Here is a 20,954-nt window from a genome sequence, read left to right on the forward strand (position 1 = left end):
GGGCGCCGCCATGACAGTCTGTAAACAGCCAGTATACTGCGGCCAATCCGGTGCTTGGCCGCACCCACTTTCCTTCACTCATCCAATCCCTGTGCACCATGGGGTACATAAGAGACTGCAGGATCAGTCTGCAGGCATCCTGGACTTTGTGTCTCTCCAGCGACCCATGTGAAAGGATCTGTTCCTGTTCCTCCTGTGTTCCTGGTTCTCTGCTTACGAACTTGTACTCCTGGTTACTCTGCACAGCTCCGTGGAACTTCAAGGCCCAGCAATACCTGCAACCTGCAAATAAGGCTTCACACTCATCACCACCTTGTGTGCTTCAGCCTGCAGTTGAAGACTGACTCCAGGTGTGTTTCATTCCTCCACCTGTGATACAGCTTGCTGCTGCCAGTGCCTCATCACCTGCACTGTGAAGTCAGACTCCTGCCTCTGCTCAGGTTTGCCATTCTACATCTTGCTGCCTAAGTTTCCTGTTTTAAAACCTGCACTGGTTTCCAAACCAGAACCATTTCACAAACACTTGTTCTTCTGTTTATATATTACCGGATATTATTTTCTCAAGTCATCTGTCATCCATTGCCATAGACTTTCAGTTATCATACTGAGTGATTGACTTTATTCATCTGTTATTATTGTTTCTGCTACCATTCTGTGTTATATCATCTGCTAAATAAAATACCATTGCGCTCATGCGCAGGAACGTTATCCAGCCTCCTCGTTTTCTCCCATCTACCTCCACTGACCCACTAGCGCCCCCTCCGGGGACACAGCCCAAACACAATCTGACACATCTGACGACAGATGTAGGGAGGCAGGTAAGGCAAGAACTAATCAAGCATAATTTTTAATTAAGTATATGTGTCTAACTCTGTTATGTATTTTTTTATGGTTTTAAGAAATATATATAAATATATATAGCAAAGTCACAGAACAAAGTCCCGGGAAGCCGCACTGACACTCTCCATTAATTAAAAAGCAGGTGTCCGGTTAAATTCATGGATAGAATCACATGCCAAACACTCAAGATGAGGGTTAAGACAGAACCAGCACTCTGCGTGATTTTTCAAGATAAATTTTACTCCAAGCAGTGTTTCCAAACAACGGTAATCACATCGACATCAGCATAAGGAACAAAGGCATATACTCATCACTGGTAACATCCCAAACAGCCGTTTTCGGTGAACAACCTTCCTCAGGGGAATAACCATGCATATGATCTAGCTGCCATATGAAAAAAGTGCTTGTGTGCCGTGCAACTATTGCATCAGTTGTGAGCTTCTTATGTATGCTCACAATATCATACTCACCACCAGCACCTGGAGTCCAATGCCGCCATCAGGGACCCATCAGCTCATCAAACACGTTTCCCGGGGCGCAGGCCGTGGAACGCACGCCGGTTACCACGTGACCGGAAGTCCCGGCACGTGGAACGCAGGGTGCGTGTCACACGGCGGAAGTGTCCCCAGTCCGTGCAGAGCAGGTCGACAATGGTTCCCCAGGCAACATAAAGCGTCCACCAAGGTTCTGGTGGCGATGACTGGAATACAGCAGCAATGAAATAACCATGTGATGCAAGATTAGTTAAAGAATAACATAATTATGAGCATGTATTGATAACGACGTTAGATGTAACTAACGGTAACAAAGTTAATTAAGTGTGTTATGTTAGAGAATGCTCATAATAATGTAAAGGTGTAAAGAAAAAAGAAAAGATTATAAAGAAAATGAAGAGTGATGCAGCAAACATGAGGGATACTTATTGAAAACTGTAAGTGTAGAAACACAGAGATACACAAAAAGAGCATTAGTTTACAAAACGTCAAGAAAATTGGACACACTAATCACTGTGTCCTCCATCAAATAGAGGGATCCATCAGACTACTGCACCATAACACAACTATCAATAGGACATTAGGGCATCATAGGATCCAACGAATCACTGCATCCTACAGGAAGGGTACCATAGAGAACTCTTCGTTAAGCCCATGTGGCGTCATGGAGTCCATCTGATAGATCCAACGACATTCCTGCTGAAGTAGCAGTCTGTGTCTATCCCCTCCTCTCCTCAAGGGGGGTACATGATCAATCGGCATGTAGGTGAAGTCACTCATCTTGTGTCCAGCAATGACAAAGTGCTTAGCAACAGGGGGTGTACTGCCATCAACCTTCTGGTAAGCTTTTTTAATCGAGGATCTATGCATGGCTATTCGCTCCTTGAGCATCCGTATGGTTTTACCAATATACAGCTTCTTGCATGGACAAATAATCATGTATGTCACATACTTGGTTTCGCAGGTCATTCTATGTTTCAGGGTATATTTGATACCCTTAGACGGATGATGGCAGAACTTGCCAGTTAGCATGAAGCTACAATTGACGCATCCGTGACATCGGTAAGCACCTGATTGAAGCTGTAGCCACTGAGTTCCTCTGCCCACTCGTGGGCTGATGTCCGAGAAGGTTATGCGTTCCTTCATATTGCGACTCCGTCTATAGCAAAAGCGTGGCAGTTGTACACAATGTTGTCCCATCACGGGATCTGTTTGCAATATATGCCAGTGTCTCCGAATAGATTGTCGGGCATTATTAGATGAAATTGAATATGTACTGGCAAATACCAGTCGCTCAGAGTCAGTTTTTGCCCGAGGTTGTAGTAGATCCTCACGTGAAAGTTGCATGCACTTGTCAATGGCCTGGCGTACTTCGTTCTTCTGATAACCCCTATCCATGAAGTTGTCACCCATCTTGATGAGGGCCTCACGCAGTGACCTCCGATCAGAGGTAATTCTGGCCACATGGACCAGTTGGGAGTAGGGTAAACCTCTCTTTAATGATGTGGGGTGAAAGCTTGATGCAAGTAGGAGAGAGTTCTTATCAGTGGGCTTCCGATATATCTCTGTGGTTATGGAGCCATCATGCACTCGTACATTCACGTCGAGAAAATTGATCACAGACGTGTCATGAGTGCAGGTAAATCTGATGGATCCCGGGACACTGTTAAGTAAGTCAACAAACTCCAGCAACATCCGTTCACCCCCAGTCCACAGTATAAACAGGTCATCAATATAACGAACATAAAAACTGATGTACCTAGAAAAAGTAGCGTCACCCATAATGTATCTCCGTTCATACTGATACATGAACAGGTTGGCATACGATGGGGCCATATTGGACCCCATCGCTGTGCCCTTCAGTTGTAAATAAAACGAATTGTTGAACAAAAAATAGTTCTTGTGGAGTACAACTTCCATCAACAACAAAATAAACTCCAATGGGGGACCCTTATACTGTGGACTGAGGGAGACAGACTCTTTAACAGCAGACAGACCCTCGGTATGCCCAATGTTGGTGTATAGGCTGGCGACGTCAAGCGTCGCCAGTATACAACCACTTGGAAGCACACCAACGGTATTCAACTTAGAAAGAAAATCAGTGGTATCCCTGATATAGTATGGGGTAGCCTGGACCACTGGTTGAAGATGGAAATCTATAAATTGGGAGATTGGTTGACCTAAAGACCCACGAGAAGAGATGATGGGCCTTCCCGGGGGTTTGGAGAGAGATTTATGCACTTTTGGCAGAATGTATATTAAGGGAATTTTAGGGAAATCCTGTCGCAGAAACTCAGTAGTAGGTTCGTCAATCCAACCATTAATAAGGCCTAAAGAGATAATAGAATCAATTTCTCTCTTATATCTTTCTGTCGGATCACTGGGAAGAGATTTATAGCACTGTGTGTCGGACAGTTGCCGTAAGATCTCATCAATATAATCCTGACGATTCATCATTACAATTGCCCCGCCCTTATCCGCGGGACGTATGATGATCTCAGGATTATCGCGTAAAGTTTTAACGGCCTCGGCTTCCTGTCTAGACAAGTTAGAATAATGCATGCGTCCCTTACGTATTGAGGCCAGAGTCTCATCTCGGACTAATCTCATAAAGGTCTCAATAGAAGCATTACTGGGTGGGGGATCAAAGGTACTCTTACCCCTGAAGACCAATTGTTGTCCAGTTCGTTCACCCTTAGAAGAAAAGAAATTTTTTAACCGTAACTGTCGTTGGAATTTGTATAGTTCAATTTCACAGTCGAATTTGTTTTGTCGGTATGTCTGTACAAATGACAGTCCCTTAGAGAGAACAGTCATTTCTAGTTCAGAGGGTGAATAACCGGACAAATTGATCACTGTTACTTCCTGCCTCCCCTCTGATTTTTGTTTGTGCTTTTTATGTCTCCTCCCCCCTCGCCTGCAGGGTTTTTTGGGTTCTTGCTGCCCCTTGCTAGACTCCTTGTATTTGCTCTTTTGTCTAAAAAAGCCGCTGAGCTTTTATTATAAGAGGAGTGATCCGAGTCGCTCTGTGAAGTATGTGACTCAATATCAGTAAATTGTGGATCATTCCTTCTCCTATATCCTGGTCCAGCCCTCCAAGGTCGTCGACCAGAGGAAGAGTGTACCCACGGATAAACCCTGGATTCTTTATAATCGTCCTTTACTTTCCTGTATTTAGATTTTTTAAAGGCCAAAAGATCACTTTTAAAAGTGGTCAAATTATCTTCCAATTGTGCCAACCAATCTGTAGAACTGTCTGCTTTCAGTGCTTCAAGACCCTGTGTTTCACAAGATACAATCTCCTTTTTTACACTATCAATTTCACTATTGACCTGTTGGACAATTAATACCATAAGATCAAAACTGCACTGATTAAGTATCAGGCACCACTGTCTGCAGAACTCTTTATTGTTGCGGCCTATGGTGGGCTGATTCCTAATTCTCAGACCGCGTGGTATAAACTTTTCTTTATGATATTGTGAGAGCGTGAGCCCATGCAGCTCTAGTTCAATTAACCTCTTGCGTAATTTCAAGAGGTCACTGTTAATCTCAGACGGTGTGTCAATATCAAAAGCAAGTTGATCCGTGGTATTAAATAGAATCTTGGTCACATCTTTGTCTAAAAATCTCTTAGTGCCTGTTAAATCCCCTATGTCACTCTCCATGCCGTATTCAAGAGAGAGACAAAGTGCAAGTGCCACAAAACAATACAACTGTACAGAAATACACACAAAAAGACAAATACAAAAATAATCCACTAAAAAATTGATAGTGGTGCAGCTCCAAACATAATTTAGCAAAGTCACAGAACAAAGTCCCGGGAAGCCGCACTGACACTCTCCATTAATTAAAAAGCAGGTGTCCGGTTAAATTCATGGATAGAATCACATGCCAAACACTCAAGATGAGGGTTAAGACAGAACCAGCACTCTGCGTGATTTTTCAAGATAAATTTTACTCCAAGCAGTGTTTCCAAACAACGGTAATCACATCGACATCAGCATAAGGAACAAAGGCATATACTCATCACTGGTAACATCCCAAACAGCCGTTTTCGGTGAACAACCTTCCTCAGGGGAATAACCATGCATATGATCTAGCTGCCATATGAAAAAAGTGCTTGTGTGCCGTGCAACTATTGCATCAGTTGTGAGCTTCTTATGTATGCTCACAATATCATACTCACCACCAGCACCTGGAGTCCAATGCCGCCATCAGGGACCCATCAGCTCATCAAACACGTTTCCCGGGGCGCAGGCCGTGGAACGCACGCCGGTTACCACGTGACCGGAAGTCCCGGCACGTGGAACGCAGGGTGCGTGTCACACGGCGGAAGTGTCCCCAGTCCGTGCAGAGCAGGTCGACAATGGTTCCCCAGGCAACATAAAGCGTCCACCAAGGTTCTGGTGGCGATGACTGGAATACAGCAGCAATGAAATAACCATGTGATGCAAGATTAGTTAAAGAATAACATAATTATGAGCATGTATTGATAACGACGTTAGATGTAACTAACGGTACAATACATGCTCATAATTATGTTATTCTTTAACTAATCTTGCATCACATGGTTATTTCATTGCTGCTGTATTCCAGTCATCGCCACCAGAACCTTGGTGGACGCTTTATGTTGCCTGGGGAACCATTGTCGACCTGCTCTGCACGGACTGGGGACACTTCCGCCGTGTGACACGCACCCTGCGTTCCACGTGCCGGGACTTCCGGTCACGTGGTAACCGGCGTGCGTTCCACGGCCTGCGCCCCGGGAAACGTGTTTGATGAGCTGATGGGTCCCTGATGGCGGCATTGGACTCCAGGTGCTGGTGGTGAGTATGATATTGTGAGCATACATAAGAAGCTCACAACTGATGCAATAGTTGCACGGCACACAAGCACTTTTTTCATATGGCAGCTAGATCATATGCATGGTTATTCCCCTGAGGAAGGTTGTTCACCGAAAACGGCTGTTTGGGATGTTACCAGTGATGAGTATATGCCTTTGTTCCTTATGCTGATGTCGATGTGATTACCGTTGTTTGGAAACACTGCTTGGAGTAAAATTTATCTTGAAAAATCACGCAGAGTGCTGGTTCTGTATAAATATATATATATATATATATATATATATATATATATATATATATATATATATGAACAAAGCATTACTGACATACAATGCATGTGTAATATATTGTTTGGATATGTGTAAATGTAATATTATGTGTGGTGCTCATGGGTTTTTCGGATAGTCAAGCATGTGTTTTTTACAACAAAAATTTATTGTGCTGTTTTGATTGTTTAAGGCCGCATGATTGTGTGGCCAAACCACAGAGTACAAATACAAGCCATTAACTAAGACCTTAGTTCAGAGCTGGCCAAACCAGTCCTCGAGATCTACCAACAGTTCACATTTTCCAGATCACCTAGATGGTGCTCAGGTGTAGTCATTACTAGTTAAGATGTGCTGCATTCATTCCTAACTGACAATTCTACAGATCTCCAGGAGGCCTGGAAAACATGAACTGTTGGTAGATCTCGAGGACCGGTTTGGCCAGCCCTGCCTTAGTTTGTGTAGTTTCTAAGAAACTGCGTAATGTTTTTGTAAAGCAACATAATGGTTTCAATTCACATCTTCATAATGTCATGCCATTGGAATTGTGAAAAAACATAGCTTAATCACACCATTGTATCAAATACAAATAAAGGCACATTTAACAGAATTAATCATGACATTGTCATAATGCAAATACATGTCCTGCTAATAATGTGATTGATTGTTTTAGAAATTAAATGACAAAATGCTCAGGTACTGTATTACTGATTCTGATTGTTATTGTAAAGAATATGGATACTGACCAAGGAATACTGAGACTGATTGTTATTGTAAAGAATATGGATACTGACCAAGGAATACTGATTCTGATTGTTATTGTAAAGAATATGGATACTGACCAAGGAATACTGAGACTGATTGTTATTGTAAAGAATATGGATACTGACCAAGGAATACTGAGACTGATTGTTATTGTAAAGAATATGGATACTGACCAAGGAATACTGAGACTGATTGTTATTGTAAAGAAGTGTCATAATGGTAATGTAATACTGAGAGTGTTTAGTAATTTGAAGAAATGATATTTTGGGAGTGATTAATGATCCAAAATTAAAATTTTCAGTGTCCTCCATACACTTAAACTGACCCTGTTTTTTTCACCAAAACAGAATGAACACCAACACCTGAAGGCTACTGTTTGGGGGCCACTTTGGAGGCTGATGTGCCTTTTCCGGTGACGTGTGTCCGTGTACGGCTGGATCGCCTTGGTGGGGAGGTAACTGGGGAAATTATAGGAGTTGTGGTTCCTGAGCTGTTGCTTGGTTGTAATGCTTGTTGGGAACTGAGGTTTTGGCTCAGGTTAGTCAGAGTAGCATTGAGTTCTCTTGTAGCTGCAGTGTGACTCTCCATAATGCGGCTGATGCTTTCTATTAACATTTGGTTGGTTTCCAAAATGTTGAAGTAGTTTTGGTGCTGTCTGTGATGTTCATCCATTACTCTCTGGAATGTGTTCATCATATGGGTGTTGTCGGCACGCATTAATTCCATTGTGTTGGCGATTCGAGTGACTTGCACATTTAGACGATTACTATTTTGACTAATTTGGGGAAGATAATGTGGCAGACTAGCTAGAAATTGCGTCTGGCTATGCAGACAATCCAGGTTATTTGCCTGCTGGGTTGACCAAGTACTCCAAAAAAACTGTTCCCCTGTTGTCACTTGTGGTGATGGTAGACTGATTTGTGGTGCAGGTGTTGTTTCTGTTGGAGGCGTACTCACAGGTGGTGTTGTAGGTATTGTTTGGTCGATTGGTTGGAGATATGTGTCATGCTGGGGGTCCGGGGGAATGTTGTTGTCATCTGTATGGGCTGTAATGAAAGAACACTTGAGTTTCTGTAGACATGTATTGGTTTAAAAGGTGTTTCAAATAATTAAGAGACAAGACATGTTAAAGCTGAGTCAAAATGGGGTTGTTGTTGCCAACAACATCACTACTCCAGTTACATTAAGACCATGCCTCTCTACTATATTAGATGTGTTGCTTTAGAATATAATATTAAGCAGAATCCGTCTCAGAAATACACAACATATTGTCCAAACATTGTTTATGGCTTGTTTAAATGATTGTTAAACTAGGATTGCAAACACAATTTTTTCTATGGGTATGCAGGATCTCCACACTACATCTAACTATCACCACACACCATTTTTTATAGAACTAATCCTTGTGAAGCTTGCCCTTGTGTTTTTGTTGCAGCATCTTCATCTTAATATGCTACTCGATGGCTGAAGTGGACACACATATGTTTAGTGTTGAGCTGTCACTCCATAACATCTGATAGCCATTTTGTTGTTGTTGTTCAGCCGTACGTATGTTATTGTGTGGTCTCCAACCAGCCTAATTATTTGTAAAGTGCCCTGTGTAAGTATGTGTCCTAATGTTTTGTTTTTTCTACTCATCAGGCAGCTGAGGGGATTGTGGTTCCCGTGTTGGCAGACTCTCCAATAGTTGGAATGGTGGCCTTGCTGACACATTTGATATGCGTCGTTGTGGTGGTGACTCCTGTTGTGTGGTGAGCACATCCGGCCTGTGTCTCTTGTGGACTATATGTCTTGGCTTGCAAGAATCCTCAGGACGCCTCCTTCTGGAAATGAGCCGTTGTGTGGATGGTCCTATACCAAACAAAAAAATTAATGTTGTGCCAAATCATTTGCACTCATAATATGTCCATAAATTGTAACTTTACCTGCTTCACCATCATCATCATCTTGTGCCTGAGTGGGGGCAGGGCGCCCTGTTGTTGTTTTTTTGGCCACTGTGAAGATATGAAAAGCGTGTTTTGTTGTTAAAATTGTTTAAGCAAATTCTGTGCATCATTACCTTTTATTAATTTTCTTAAGTAAATACACATTTTTATAATTTAAAAAAGCAGCCACAGTTATTTAAATGTATGTTGTGTGTACTTTGGGGATCAATCCGAGTTGATCACTCGCTACCAGTTTTTAGCAGCCGTGCAAACGCTATGCCGCCGCCCACTGGGAGTGTATTTTAGCTTAGCAGAAGTGCAAACGCTTTTATCACAGAGTGCCTGCAAAAATGTTTGTGTAGTTTCAAAGTAGCTCAAAACCTACTCAGCGCTTGCGATCACTTCAGACTATTCAGTTCCGGGTTTGACGTCACACACCCGCCCAGTGTTTCCCCAGCCACGCCTGCGTTTTCCCTGGCATGCCTGCGTTTTTCCGAACACTCCCTCAAAACGGTCAGTTGCCACCCAGAAACGCCCACTTCATGTCAATCACTATGCGGCAACCAGTGCGACTGAAATGCATCGTTAGACCCTGTGCAAAAGTGCATCGTTCGTTGTGCCCGCACGTCGCGCGTGTGCATTGCACCGCATATGCATGCGCAGAACTGCCATTTTTTAGCCTGATCGCTGCGCTGCAAACAAATGCAGCTAGCGATCAACTCGGAATGACCCGCTTTGTCCCGGAACCAAACGTAGAAAAATACACACATAATTGGTCCATGTGCTTAGTTAAAAGAACAAACCATTAAAATTTTGAAATTACTAATATTAACACACAAAAAACACATACATGAACACACACTATAAATGACAATCATGTTTTTAAAGAATGTGGAGTGCAAAAGATTTAAGGTAGGCGGAAACCAAACAGTATGATGTGTTAAATTCCTCAAACACTATTACACCATCCAAAAAGAAAACAAAACATATACTGCTAAATTTTTAAAATAACAAAATGCATAACACATTGACCTCAAACAAGCAAAGCAAAAATAGTACTTTTCTCACATGGCCAACAAAGTGAACCTCACCACCAAATATCCAAAAACAACTGTAAAAAAGGACAAACACACTCAATCTGCCAAAAAAACAACGTATGGAAATTTACAACGCAAAACTTACATTTTACATTTGATGACCATTTTAAAACGCCACGAGTAAGTGCCTCTGCCTCATGAGCCACACAAATAAGTATACAGTATGAAAACATAGTCGTTCAACAGAAACAAACAACTGCAGTAATGTGATTATGTTTTTTCAGACACATTAAATATGGACATTCAAATCTGTCTGAAAAAAAAACACAAATACTAAACAGAAATGCATAAAGCAATTTAAACAAACAAATATAGTAAATAGAAGATGGCATGTTTGGAAAAGTGACAAACACACTTAGAAATGATAAAATATAATAAAACAAAAACTCACCATCCAGCCTTGACCAATCCGAATCCCAGACATAAGTAGCCCCCACAACCTCAGGAGGAATTAGGCTCCTCGTGGGCTCCTCGTACTCAAGATATTTGGTGATAAAGGGATGTCCCCCACCTGTCTGTTGAGCAGACTTTGCCTCCTTGGCCATTTTCGCCTTCACACATAAAAGCGTTTGCGGCACGTGTCCTCTGTACGCTTGACAACACCCTCACTGTTGAGAGCCGCAACAACTTTGCCCCACAAGACACTCTTCTTGCGTGATGTGACCTTTGATGATATTTCATCAGCTCACGCACCAAATTCACATTCTCTGCATAATTAAGTTTCACATTGTGGCAAATCTTAGTAGTGGTGTGTGGCTGCGGAGCTGCATCACTGTCAGTGCCACTAGAGGCTGCAGCAGCAACCTCACCCACCTCCTCCACCTCACTAACCTCCTCCCTCTCACTAACCTCCTCCACCTCACTCACCCACTCCACCTCACTCACCTCCTCTACCTCACTAACCTCCTCCCTCTCACTAACCTCCTCCACCTCACTCATCCACTCCACCTCACTCACCTCTGAGTCTGACATAATAAAGACAAACAACAAATAACACTGAGAAAAAAAAATAAAAAATAACACACTTCTCCACTACCACTACACACCACACACCAACCACACACACACACAAACACTGAAACACTGACAATAGACTAAAATTAAATCTGACAAGGACCAAAAATAAAACAAACTAAAAAAAAACAAAAAACAACAAGAATGACAAGACTACTTTCAAACACAATACAGCACTCAGAACTCGCTAAACCTCACCAAATCCACAAACCAACTCACCAACTCCACAAAATAACCTCTCACCTCTCCACTAACTAAACCCACGAGGTTCGGATGGTTTGGGGCGTATTTATATGGTGCCACATAGACACTTCTATATCTGAAACACAACCAATCACGTTCGAGTGACAAAAAAGTACAAGTGGAAATGCAGACGCAAAATCCAAAAACACTGCTTCAATTGTAAACTACGAATACGGAATAAAATACCCATCTTCGGCCGAAAAACACTAATCTGTCTGCCAGCTTAGTAAATTCACGAAAAATATTACAAAAAGTTGCAGAAAAACACATCCGATAAAAATCGAGATCAAACTCCCACCAAATCGGCAGAAACATGATTCTTAGTAAATATACCCCTAAGGCTCAAATTTATCAAAGCTTGAAGAGAGGTAAAGAACCGACCAATCAGCTCCTGTCATGTTACAGACTGTGTGGTCTATTTACTAAGCCTTGGATGGAGATAAAGTGAATGAAGAAAAAGTACTAGCCGATCAGCGCCAAACTGCCATGTCACAGGCTGGGTTTGAAAAATGACAGTTAGGAGCTGGTTGGCTGGTACTTTATCTCCGTTCACTTTATCTACACCCAAGGCTTAGTAAATAGACTCCTGAGTTTGAAAAATGACAGCAGCAAATTGGCTGGTACTTTATTTCTCTCCACTTTTTCTCTTTTCAAGCTTAAATAAATCTGGGCTAAGTGTACTTAGTCATAAGCATTTGCGGTTGGATACCTGGAGCGCAGTCCAAAATGAAAAGAGGAGTGCCACAGCCACCACACCCCCAAACACTGCCAAACATTACCGGCCGGGAGACAGAAGGAATAGCAGCAAGCCCACCAGGTACAGTATAGCACAGCAGCGGTGAATAAGCCTGTCCTCCAGTCTTCTTTGACTGTCCACCCTCCAGACTACTCTGACACATGAGTCTGGGGGGGGGGCATATGGTCAGCTATAAATGGAAGCTGGCTGACACCAGAGACTGGAGGGTAAGCTTATCCAGTGCTACTGTGCGGCACAGTACCTGGTGGTATTGCTACTGTTCCCTCTGACTCCTGGCCGGCAACATTGGGTAGTGTTTGGGGGTGCAATGGTCATGGCTTGCCTATTCTAGTTTTGGACTGAACTAAACCCCAGGTTCCCAACTGCCACTGGTCATAAATATAAGATGCAGCTGAATAGGCATAAAGAGATATACATGCATTGGTGCACATGTGCAGTTAGGTTGCCACCCATACAGGATTCCTCTGGACAGACCAGAAACCAGAAGCTCTGTCAGGAGGCTAATCCCAAATTGGTGATGTCAGGAAACCCTCTAAATGGTGAAAGATGGCCTCTGACCTAATGTGGTAGACAGCCTCTTTAGACTGCAGCAAATGCATTCTTAGATGCAGCACATGGGTGGACAAGGCAGAAGGAATAAGGGACCTGAGGGATCTGCCTCAAATGAGAGACAAAGAGTCTGAGGTGAATGATGGAGATGGGACATAGTGGGCCCGGCTGGAGAGGGAGCTGCATGAAACATACAGCAATGGGCCTTCGGTGAGTGACGGAGACAGGACTTAGAAGGAAGAAAGAAGCGGAATAATAAGATAGAAGGAACTCGCAGAACTCCTCAACACCTCTATGAGGGGGTCTGAGACATAATATATATAGATGGACTTACCATACAATCTCTTTAATCCAGGACACTGATAAATTACAAAGGCTCAGTTGCTGGCTGACTTTGAGCCTACATTTCACCTGGTTTTAGTCAACCACAGAACACATGTAATCCATGAGCATCCTGATTTAAAGGAATGGTATGGTAAGCCTATATATAGCGGCATGAGGCTACTCTTTCCTGTGTATAGGGGCATGAGGGGGATCTGAGGCATATAAGACATGAAGGGGCTAGGGGCTTGCATATAAGGGCATTAGGGTGCTCTTGTACATATAGGGGCATGAGGGAGCTGGCATACAAGAGCATGAGGAGGGCGAAATGTGATAAAGTACCAGCCAACCAGCTCCTGTCATTTTTCAAACCCAGCCTGTGACATGACGGTTAGGTGCTGATTGGCTGATACTTTATCACTGTGAAATTTATCACTTTTTAGGGCTTAGTACATCTCCCCCTGAATGTGTTACAGGTGGCATATAAAAGGGTATATAGAGGTCTGAATTCTGAGAAATAAAATGGTTTAACCAGTGGGCATCTCCAGGGGTAGGGCTGCAGCGTAGTTCAAAATTCAAATAGTGGAGCCACACCAACTGCCGAGGAGTCCCAACTGGTGATATCTGACAGTCTTTAGGGTGGCAGTTGGCGTGGCTCTCCTATTTGAATTTTGGAAGCACTGCAGCACCTCCTCTGGAGTCGTGTCCCTGGTCCGAGAACCTGAAAACTGAAGAGGTTGTGTTCCTATGTGCAGTCCAGAGATGCTTAGAATACACAGATATGGGGCTTAGGTGCAACTCTACAGGAAGCCCATACAGAACAACTGGGATATCAGGCACTCGGAGCAGCAAGTCACATCCATCTCTTCCCTACAGCAGGCTGAAACCAGTGAACAAGTGCAGAAATCAGGAGGACAGGAGAAACAATGGCCCTCATTCCGAGTTGATCGCTCACTAGCTACTTTTAGCAACCGTGCTAACGCATAGTCGCCACCCACGGGGGAGTGTATTTTCGCTTTGCAAGAGTGCTAACGCCTGTGCAGCCGAGCGGTACAAAAACATTTTGTATAAAACAAGACCAGCCCTGTAGTTACTTATTATGGTGGTCATTTCGAGTTGTTCGCTCGTTGCCGATTTTCGCTATATTGCGATTAGTCGCTTACTGTGCATGCGCAAGGTTCGCAGAGCGCATGCGCTTAGTTATTTTACACAAAAGTTAGGTATTTTACTCACGGCATAACAAGGATTTTTCATCATTCTGCTGATCTTACTGTGATTGACAGGAAGTGGGTGTTTCTGGGCGGAAACTGGCCGTTTTCTGGGCATGTGCGAAAAACGCTGGCGTTTCTGGGAAAACCGCGGGAGTGTCTGAAGAAACGGGGGAGTGTCTGGGCAAACGCTGGGTGTGTTTGTGACGTCAAACCAGGAACGAAACTGACTGAACTGATCGCAATGGCTGAGTAAGTCTGGAGCTACTCAGAAACTGCTAAGAAATTTCTATTCGCAATTCTGCTAAGCTAAGAAGCAGCTAGCGAGCGAACAACTCGGAATGAGGGCCTATGTGCGATGATTGCTGCAACAAAAGTTCCCGGAATTGACGTCAGATACCCGCCCTGCAAACGCCCGGCCACTCCTGCGTTTTTCCAAACACTCACAGAAAATAGTCAGTTGACACCCAGAAACTCCCACTTCCTGTCAATCTCCTTGCGATCTGCTGTGCGAATGGAATCGCCACTAGAACCAGTGCAAAACAACAATGCTCTTTGTACCCATACACCGCGCGTACGCATGCACAGTTTTGCGGGTTTTTTAAATGATCGTTACGCAGCGAACAATGGATGCTAGTGATCAACTCGGAACGAGGGCCATTGTGCCAGCCCCTACTTTTAGTAATATTTCTGTACAGCATACTTGCCTACCCTCCCGGAATGGCCGGGAGGCTCCCGAAAATCGGGTGACCCTCCCGGCCCCCCGGAACGGTGGGCAAGCCTCCCACTTTCCCCCTCGGCCGCCCGCAGCAGTGAACAAGTAGGCGGGCCGAGGGGGTCCGATGACGCGATTCACGCTGAATCGCGTCATCGTAGCTCCGCCCCCCACTATGCAGCACCTCGTTTCTCGGCACAGCACAGCGGGGGGTGGAGTCACGATGACGCGACCCGTATGCAACGCCCCCGGACCGCCCATCCTGCTGCCGGCCACGACCCCGAACCGCCCGTCCTGCTGCCGGCCACGCCCCCTTTCACCTACAACGCTGCCTCCTCCCGGAGGAGGAGGAGGCAGGAAAGTAGGTAAGTATGCTGTACAGGCAATAACAGCATCTTTATGGCACTGATATCTATGGAGATATAGCATTTCCTTGTCACAGTATTTTATGCTCTAATACGAAGTTTTTGTTTTTAACTGTACTTGTCTGCACCATATTCTGTATAGGTGTCTTTGGTCATTTGTAATGCTATAAATCGTCTCATGGTCTTAGGATCTGAGTGTCTGCTCACGTCCCGTCCTAAGGTCACCTTCAGCCTATACACTTCTCCACACCATCAGAGCCCATGTAATGAAGTTCAAGGATTATGACAAAAATGGTTACAGGATAACTGAATTAGAGTTTGCTTCAATTAATCCTTTCATTTGAAATTGTGAGGGACTGCTGTGCAATGCTAAGGGGAGAAAGTAACCATTTCCTCTCTGTCCCGTGTTTGGACAGTGCGGAGACACTGAAAGCTTAACTAAGCCTGAATCTAACGGAGTCTCAAATGATTCACATTTTCTGACAAGGGAGCCGTTTCAATTGTTTTGGATGTCTAAAACTCCCACCTAAACGGGACTGTTTAGACACCAAAACAATTGTCACAATTCAAATGATGTTTCTGCGCCCATGCATGTCGCCCATATTGCTCCCAAACTGGCAGGGTTTAGTCGCGTAATTGCTAAACCCGTCTAAAGTCCTGCTTTGGGCCTGATTCAGACCTGATCACTAGCAGGCGATTTTTGCACTGCTGCAATCATATAGTCACCACCTACAGGGGGAGTGTATTTTAGTTGTGCAAGTATGTGAACACGTGTAGCAGAGCTGTACAAACAGATCTTGTGCAGTCTCTGCGCAGCCCAGAACTTACTCAGCCGCTTCGATCACATCAGCCTGTCCGGGACCGGAATTGACATCAGGAACCCTCCCTGCAAATGCATGGACACGCCTGCGTTTTTTCCAACTGTTCCCTGAAAACGGTCAGTTGACACCAACAAACGCCATCTTCCTGTCAATCTCCTTGAGAACGCCCGTGCGAGTAGATTATTCGCATAAACCCATCGCTGAGCGGCGATCCGCTTTGTACCCATGCGACGCGCCTGCGCATTGCGGTGCATATACATGCACAGTTTAGACCTGACCGCCCGCTGTACGAAAACACAGCCTAGCAATCAGGTCTGAATTACCCCCTTAGTGCACGTTACTTATTGCACCTCAGGAGGATACGAGAAGAAATGTCAGCTATGCGGCTACTGGGCGTCTAAACGTAGCAACCATTGAATTGCTCCATTTTGCGCCCCACCTAGTGATAGCCACAGGGTAACACAATTAAATCGGTCCCAGTAAGTAGCAACCCTGTATCATGGTGGAGGAATTTCCAGTTGCCTGGAAACCCCCTTTCCCCACAGCCTGGCCAGCAGCCACTACATGCAGTATAAAGGATGGAATGGAGCTGCTGCGTATGCCCAGTGGCAGCAGAGTTTCCTACCAAGTCTGCTGTATGTACAGATGGGTCCACGTTTATCTTGGCCTTTAATAGGATTAATTGAGCCAGGTCAGTCAGACTTAATCCCCTGCTGTAATGATTTAATCCCCTGATGTATTGTTCTCTGTATTGTATTGCAGTTGAGAACAATAGATTTTAATAAACCATGGTGTGCCTAGGCGCAGCAAAGAAGTCAAGTTAAAGGTGGACCCATCTGTATGTGTCTGTGGATCTGATTACTCAGTCATCGCACAAGAGAAAGAATCCGGTAAGTGGCTTACCATGATCATTTGGCCTGCACTACTATGGGACATAACATTAACTAAGGGACTAATTCAGCAACAGCCGCAGAAGTGCGGAAATTGCTATTTGCCGATTTCCGAACTTCTGCACATGTACACACACAGAGGTGCGTGCATGCGCGAGGTCTTAAACTGCGATCGCACGTGATCGCAGTTTACGAGCAGGCAGGCAGCGTCAATGCCCCTTTTTGTGGCCATAGAAGCACCATTTGGGGGGCACGGTCTGGACAACACAGGCAGAGCCGTCTTAACAGCAGTGTAGGCCCCTGGTCACAGCAATGCACTGGGGCCCCTACCCACCCATCAGCGGTAGGGGTGGGGGGTGCTATCGGCGGCAGCTTTGATGTCCCGCGGGGGGTAGGGGGGTTCTATCTTTCGCTCAGCATGTAGGACCTGGAGAAATCATTTCTGCTAATTACTCCTTTACTGCACAGATGGGTCAGGAAGAACACTAAACTGTAGAAGGGGACATTGTGCTGAATGAAGAGGCCCTGGTACACGACTTCCAGGGTGGTAGGGGGTGTTTCATACAAGGGGAGGGGTGGATAGTGGAGTAGGCTTAATATTCATCATTTTCCAGGGGTCAGGGCAGCTTGCTTTACTGCAGATATCTCCAGTTCCTGGAAATAGATTTCTTAGCTTTAATGGGATAAAAGAAAACTAGAGAGTCCCATTCAGGAGGGACTGGGGACTTGGGGATCAGAGTGCAGGAGCCAGAGTAATCCACCAACAAATATATAAAACTGCATATTAGGCATGTTGAGCTGTAGCGGGGACCAGCTGCTTGAAGGCTGATATCTCTGGTTCTGGCATAGTAAAGATGAGCTGCCAGTGTCCACTGAAAGGGAAGAGTGCCAGCTTTTGGATTATACCCTCAGAAAAACTCTAAGTTAGACAGAACCCGAGATATCTGGCTGGGAATAACAATTAACAGGATTGGATGGGGACCACTGCTTTGAAGTCGGATATCTCCGGTTCCCCAGGGCCGATTTAAAAAAAATCTGGTACCCCTGGAAAGAGGGGACCCTCAGCTATCAGCCTAGGACCCTTTTACCCCTGGGCAAGAGCACATTGAGCCCATTCGAAAAGACGGCCCTGAACACAGGCGTGTCCAAACGGCTTGAGGGACGCAGCCGCTGCGACCCAAAAGATGGCATCCCTCCGACTGCCTTCACAGCTAAGCTGCATAGGCAGGGGGCTACCCTATCCTGTTTAGCGAAGCACTCGTATGTTAGTGCGGGTCAGAACCCGGCATGGGGGGCGGCCTTGCCCTGTGCTAGCGAAAAGAGTTGTAGTTTTGCTACTTTTAGCAGAATGACAACTTATGCTGAATTAGGCTCTAAGTCACTACTTTAGTACAGAAAATTAACTGGGGCACTGTTATATGTCATACAATTAACAACTGCTGCAAGGAGGTGTCTCTCTAGTAGCATTGGGAGAGGGTCCCTTTGAAATGTTGGTGTGGGGCTCACAAAGTTCTGGCTATGACCATGGATGCAGGTGCTGAAGTGCAGCATCCTGTGCAATGGCACTAAACATCCTATCGGCTGATGAATGACCTTGTGCATGAATCAATAACCCAAACACTTTATCTTACATAAAATAATGACACAGAGAATTAAGGCCCGTACACACTGGCCGATATATCGGCCGTTCTCTTGAACGCCCGATATATCGCGGGTCCGTCGGCCAGTGTGTACGGCCAATACGTCTGTGAACTCCGTCGTTCACAGACGTATTGCATCGGCCCGCAGCACAGCCGACGGCCAATATATCTACCGATATATTGTCTCATCGCTGTGTGTGTACGGGCGGGTGGCCAACCGCCCGCACACATGCTGCGGCGGGCGGGGGTGATTGACATCTGAACTAGGCGGGCGTGTGTACACGCCCGCCCAGTTTATGACTTCAGTCCCCGATGGATCGGGCAGTGTGTATGCTCAACACACTGCCCAATCCATCCACAGATATATCTACTGATCAATTGATCGGTAGATATATCTTCCAGTGTGTACCCACCTTTAGATTTGGCAGAGAAATGTTAGCTAATTTATTTATATCTGCCTCCCCTGCAATGCACATGGGGTCATTCCGAGTTGATAGCTCGCTAGCAACTTTTTGCTGGCTTGCGATCAAATAGTCGCCGCCTATGGGGGAGTGTATTTTCGCTTTGCAAGTGTGCGAACGCGTGTGCTGCCGAGCGGGCCGAAATTTTTTTGTGCAGTTTCTAAGTAGCTCTAGACTTACTCAGCCCTTGCGATCATTTCAGCGTGTCTGGTCTGGATTTGATGTCAGACACCCGCCCTGAAAACGCCTGGACACGCCTGTGTTTTTCGAAAAACTCCCTGAAAACAGACAGTTGACACCCATAAACGCCCTCTTCCTGTCAATCACCGTGCGTTCGGCTGTGCAAATGGATTTTTCGTTAAATCCATCGCTCAGCAATGATCCGCTTTGTACTCGTACGACGTGCCTGCGCATTGCGGTGCATACGCATGCGCAGTTTAGCCGCGGTTGAGATGATCTCTGCGCTGCAAAAAGTTGCTAGCGAGCGATCAACTCGGAATGACCCCCATGGTTTTGCCCAACTGCTAACAAATTTGCTGCTGCAATCAACTCTGAATGACCCCCCCCAAAATACTGTAACCCACCCAAATCGGACTCTCTCTGCAAATGTTATATCTGCCCCACCTGCAGTGGGGTTCACTACGGCTGGCCGGCGGTCGGGCTCCCGGCGACCAGCATCCCGGCGCCGGGAGCCCGACCGCCGGCTTACCGACAGCTTGGCGAGCGCAAATGAGCCCCTTGCGGGCTCGCTGCGCTCGCCACGCTACGGGCACGGTGGCGCGCTACGCGCGCCACACTATTTTATTCTCCCTCTATGGGGGTCGTGGACCCCCACGAGGGAAAATAATTGTCGGTATGCCGGCTGTCGGGCTCCCGGCGCCGGTATACTGAGCGCCGGGAGCCCGACCGCCGGCAAACAGAAGACCACCCCTGCAGTGCACATGGTTTTGCCCATTAGCTAACAAATTTGTTGCTGTGATCAGCTCTGAATTAGGCTCATAATCTCAACTCAAGTTTCAGTTTGAAAAAAGGTACCAATTCCAAATGCAATTTGAGACAAAATGAATCTCACATAGCGTTTCAGACTGACTCTGAATAAGGTCCAATATCATTATACCCACCCATCCTCCCTTTCATGCTGGGAGTGCACAGAGACCCTTCCATTCAGGGCATCTCTGTCCGGGCGCGCAGACGGAGATGCTTTCCATTCAAGTGAAAAGGGCTCCATCTGGGCGCGGGCGCCCATCCAGACACAGACGCTCACAGCATCCTGGGTGCGCCTAGTCACAGACAGAGCCACGACTAGTGTGGCTCCATCTGTATAATGTATAATTCAAGTGCAGAGTCTGGAGGAGGAGGGCCAACAGGCATTGGGGCCCACCGGGGATTTCCCCTGTACTCCTGACCCTTGCCATAGTGTTCCACAGGGAGAGGAAAAGTTGGAAGGTACACTTGGTCATGACTGCTGTGATGCGTTCTATAAGCCCTGCATCCATTTAGTGCCAGGAGAGGCTGAGAGCGGCCCAGCAGCTGCGAGAGTGCGAGGCTCTCCATCAGCAAGAAGGCGCGACACATGGTCATGCTCTCAAATGTTGTACACAAAGGGACATGGGCCGTGGCCTAGCAGACATAAGACCACATCCTTCTACTTCATACTTGCCTACTCTCCCAGAATGGCCGGGAGGCTCCCAAAAAACGGGTGGAGCTCCCTGATTCAGAGGGGAACGCAGTTGCTTGCG

General features: G+C 45.6%; 1 protein-coding gene across 14 annotated transcripts in view; it reads left to right on the forward strand.

Annotated features, from left to right (window-relative positions):
* LOC134981011 (receptor-interacting serine/threonine-protein kinase 3-like) overlaps positions 1-20,954 on the forward strand; it is a 246,712-nt gene that overhangs the window by 149,161 nt on the left and 76,597 nt on the right. For 10 of the 14 annotated variants that reach the window (XM_063948098.1, XM_063948096.1, XM_063948097.1 and 7 more), the window contains one exon: positions 8,851-8,960. The exons of 1 other annotated variant lie outside the window; for it this stretch is intronic. In XM_063948098.1, coding sequence (XP_063804168.1) covers positions 8,851-8,960 — 110 coding nt within the window. Of the gene's footprint in view, positions 1-7,556; positions 7,664-8,850; positions 8,961-17,035; positions 17,115-20,954 lie in introns of those variants that run through there. 3 more of the 14 variants (XM_063948103.1, XM_063948106.1, XM_063948109.1) reach the window with 2 other exon arrangements.

Source organism: Pseudophryne corroboree, chromosome 12 (assembly GCF_028390025.1).
Source record: "Pseudophryne corroboree isolate aPseCor3 chromosome 12, aPseCor3.hap2, whole genome shotgun sequence".
Classification (NCBI taxonomy): Eukaryota; Metazoa; Chordata; class Amphibia; order Anura; family Myobatrachidae; genus Pseudophryne; species Pseudophryne corroboree.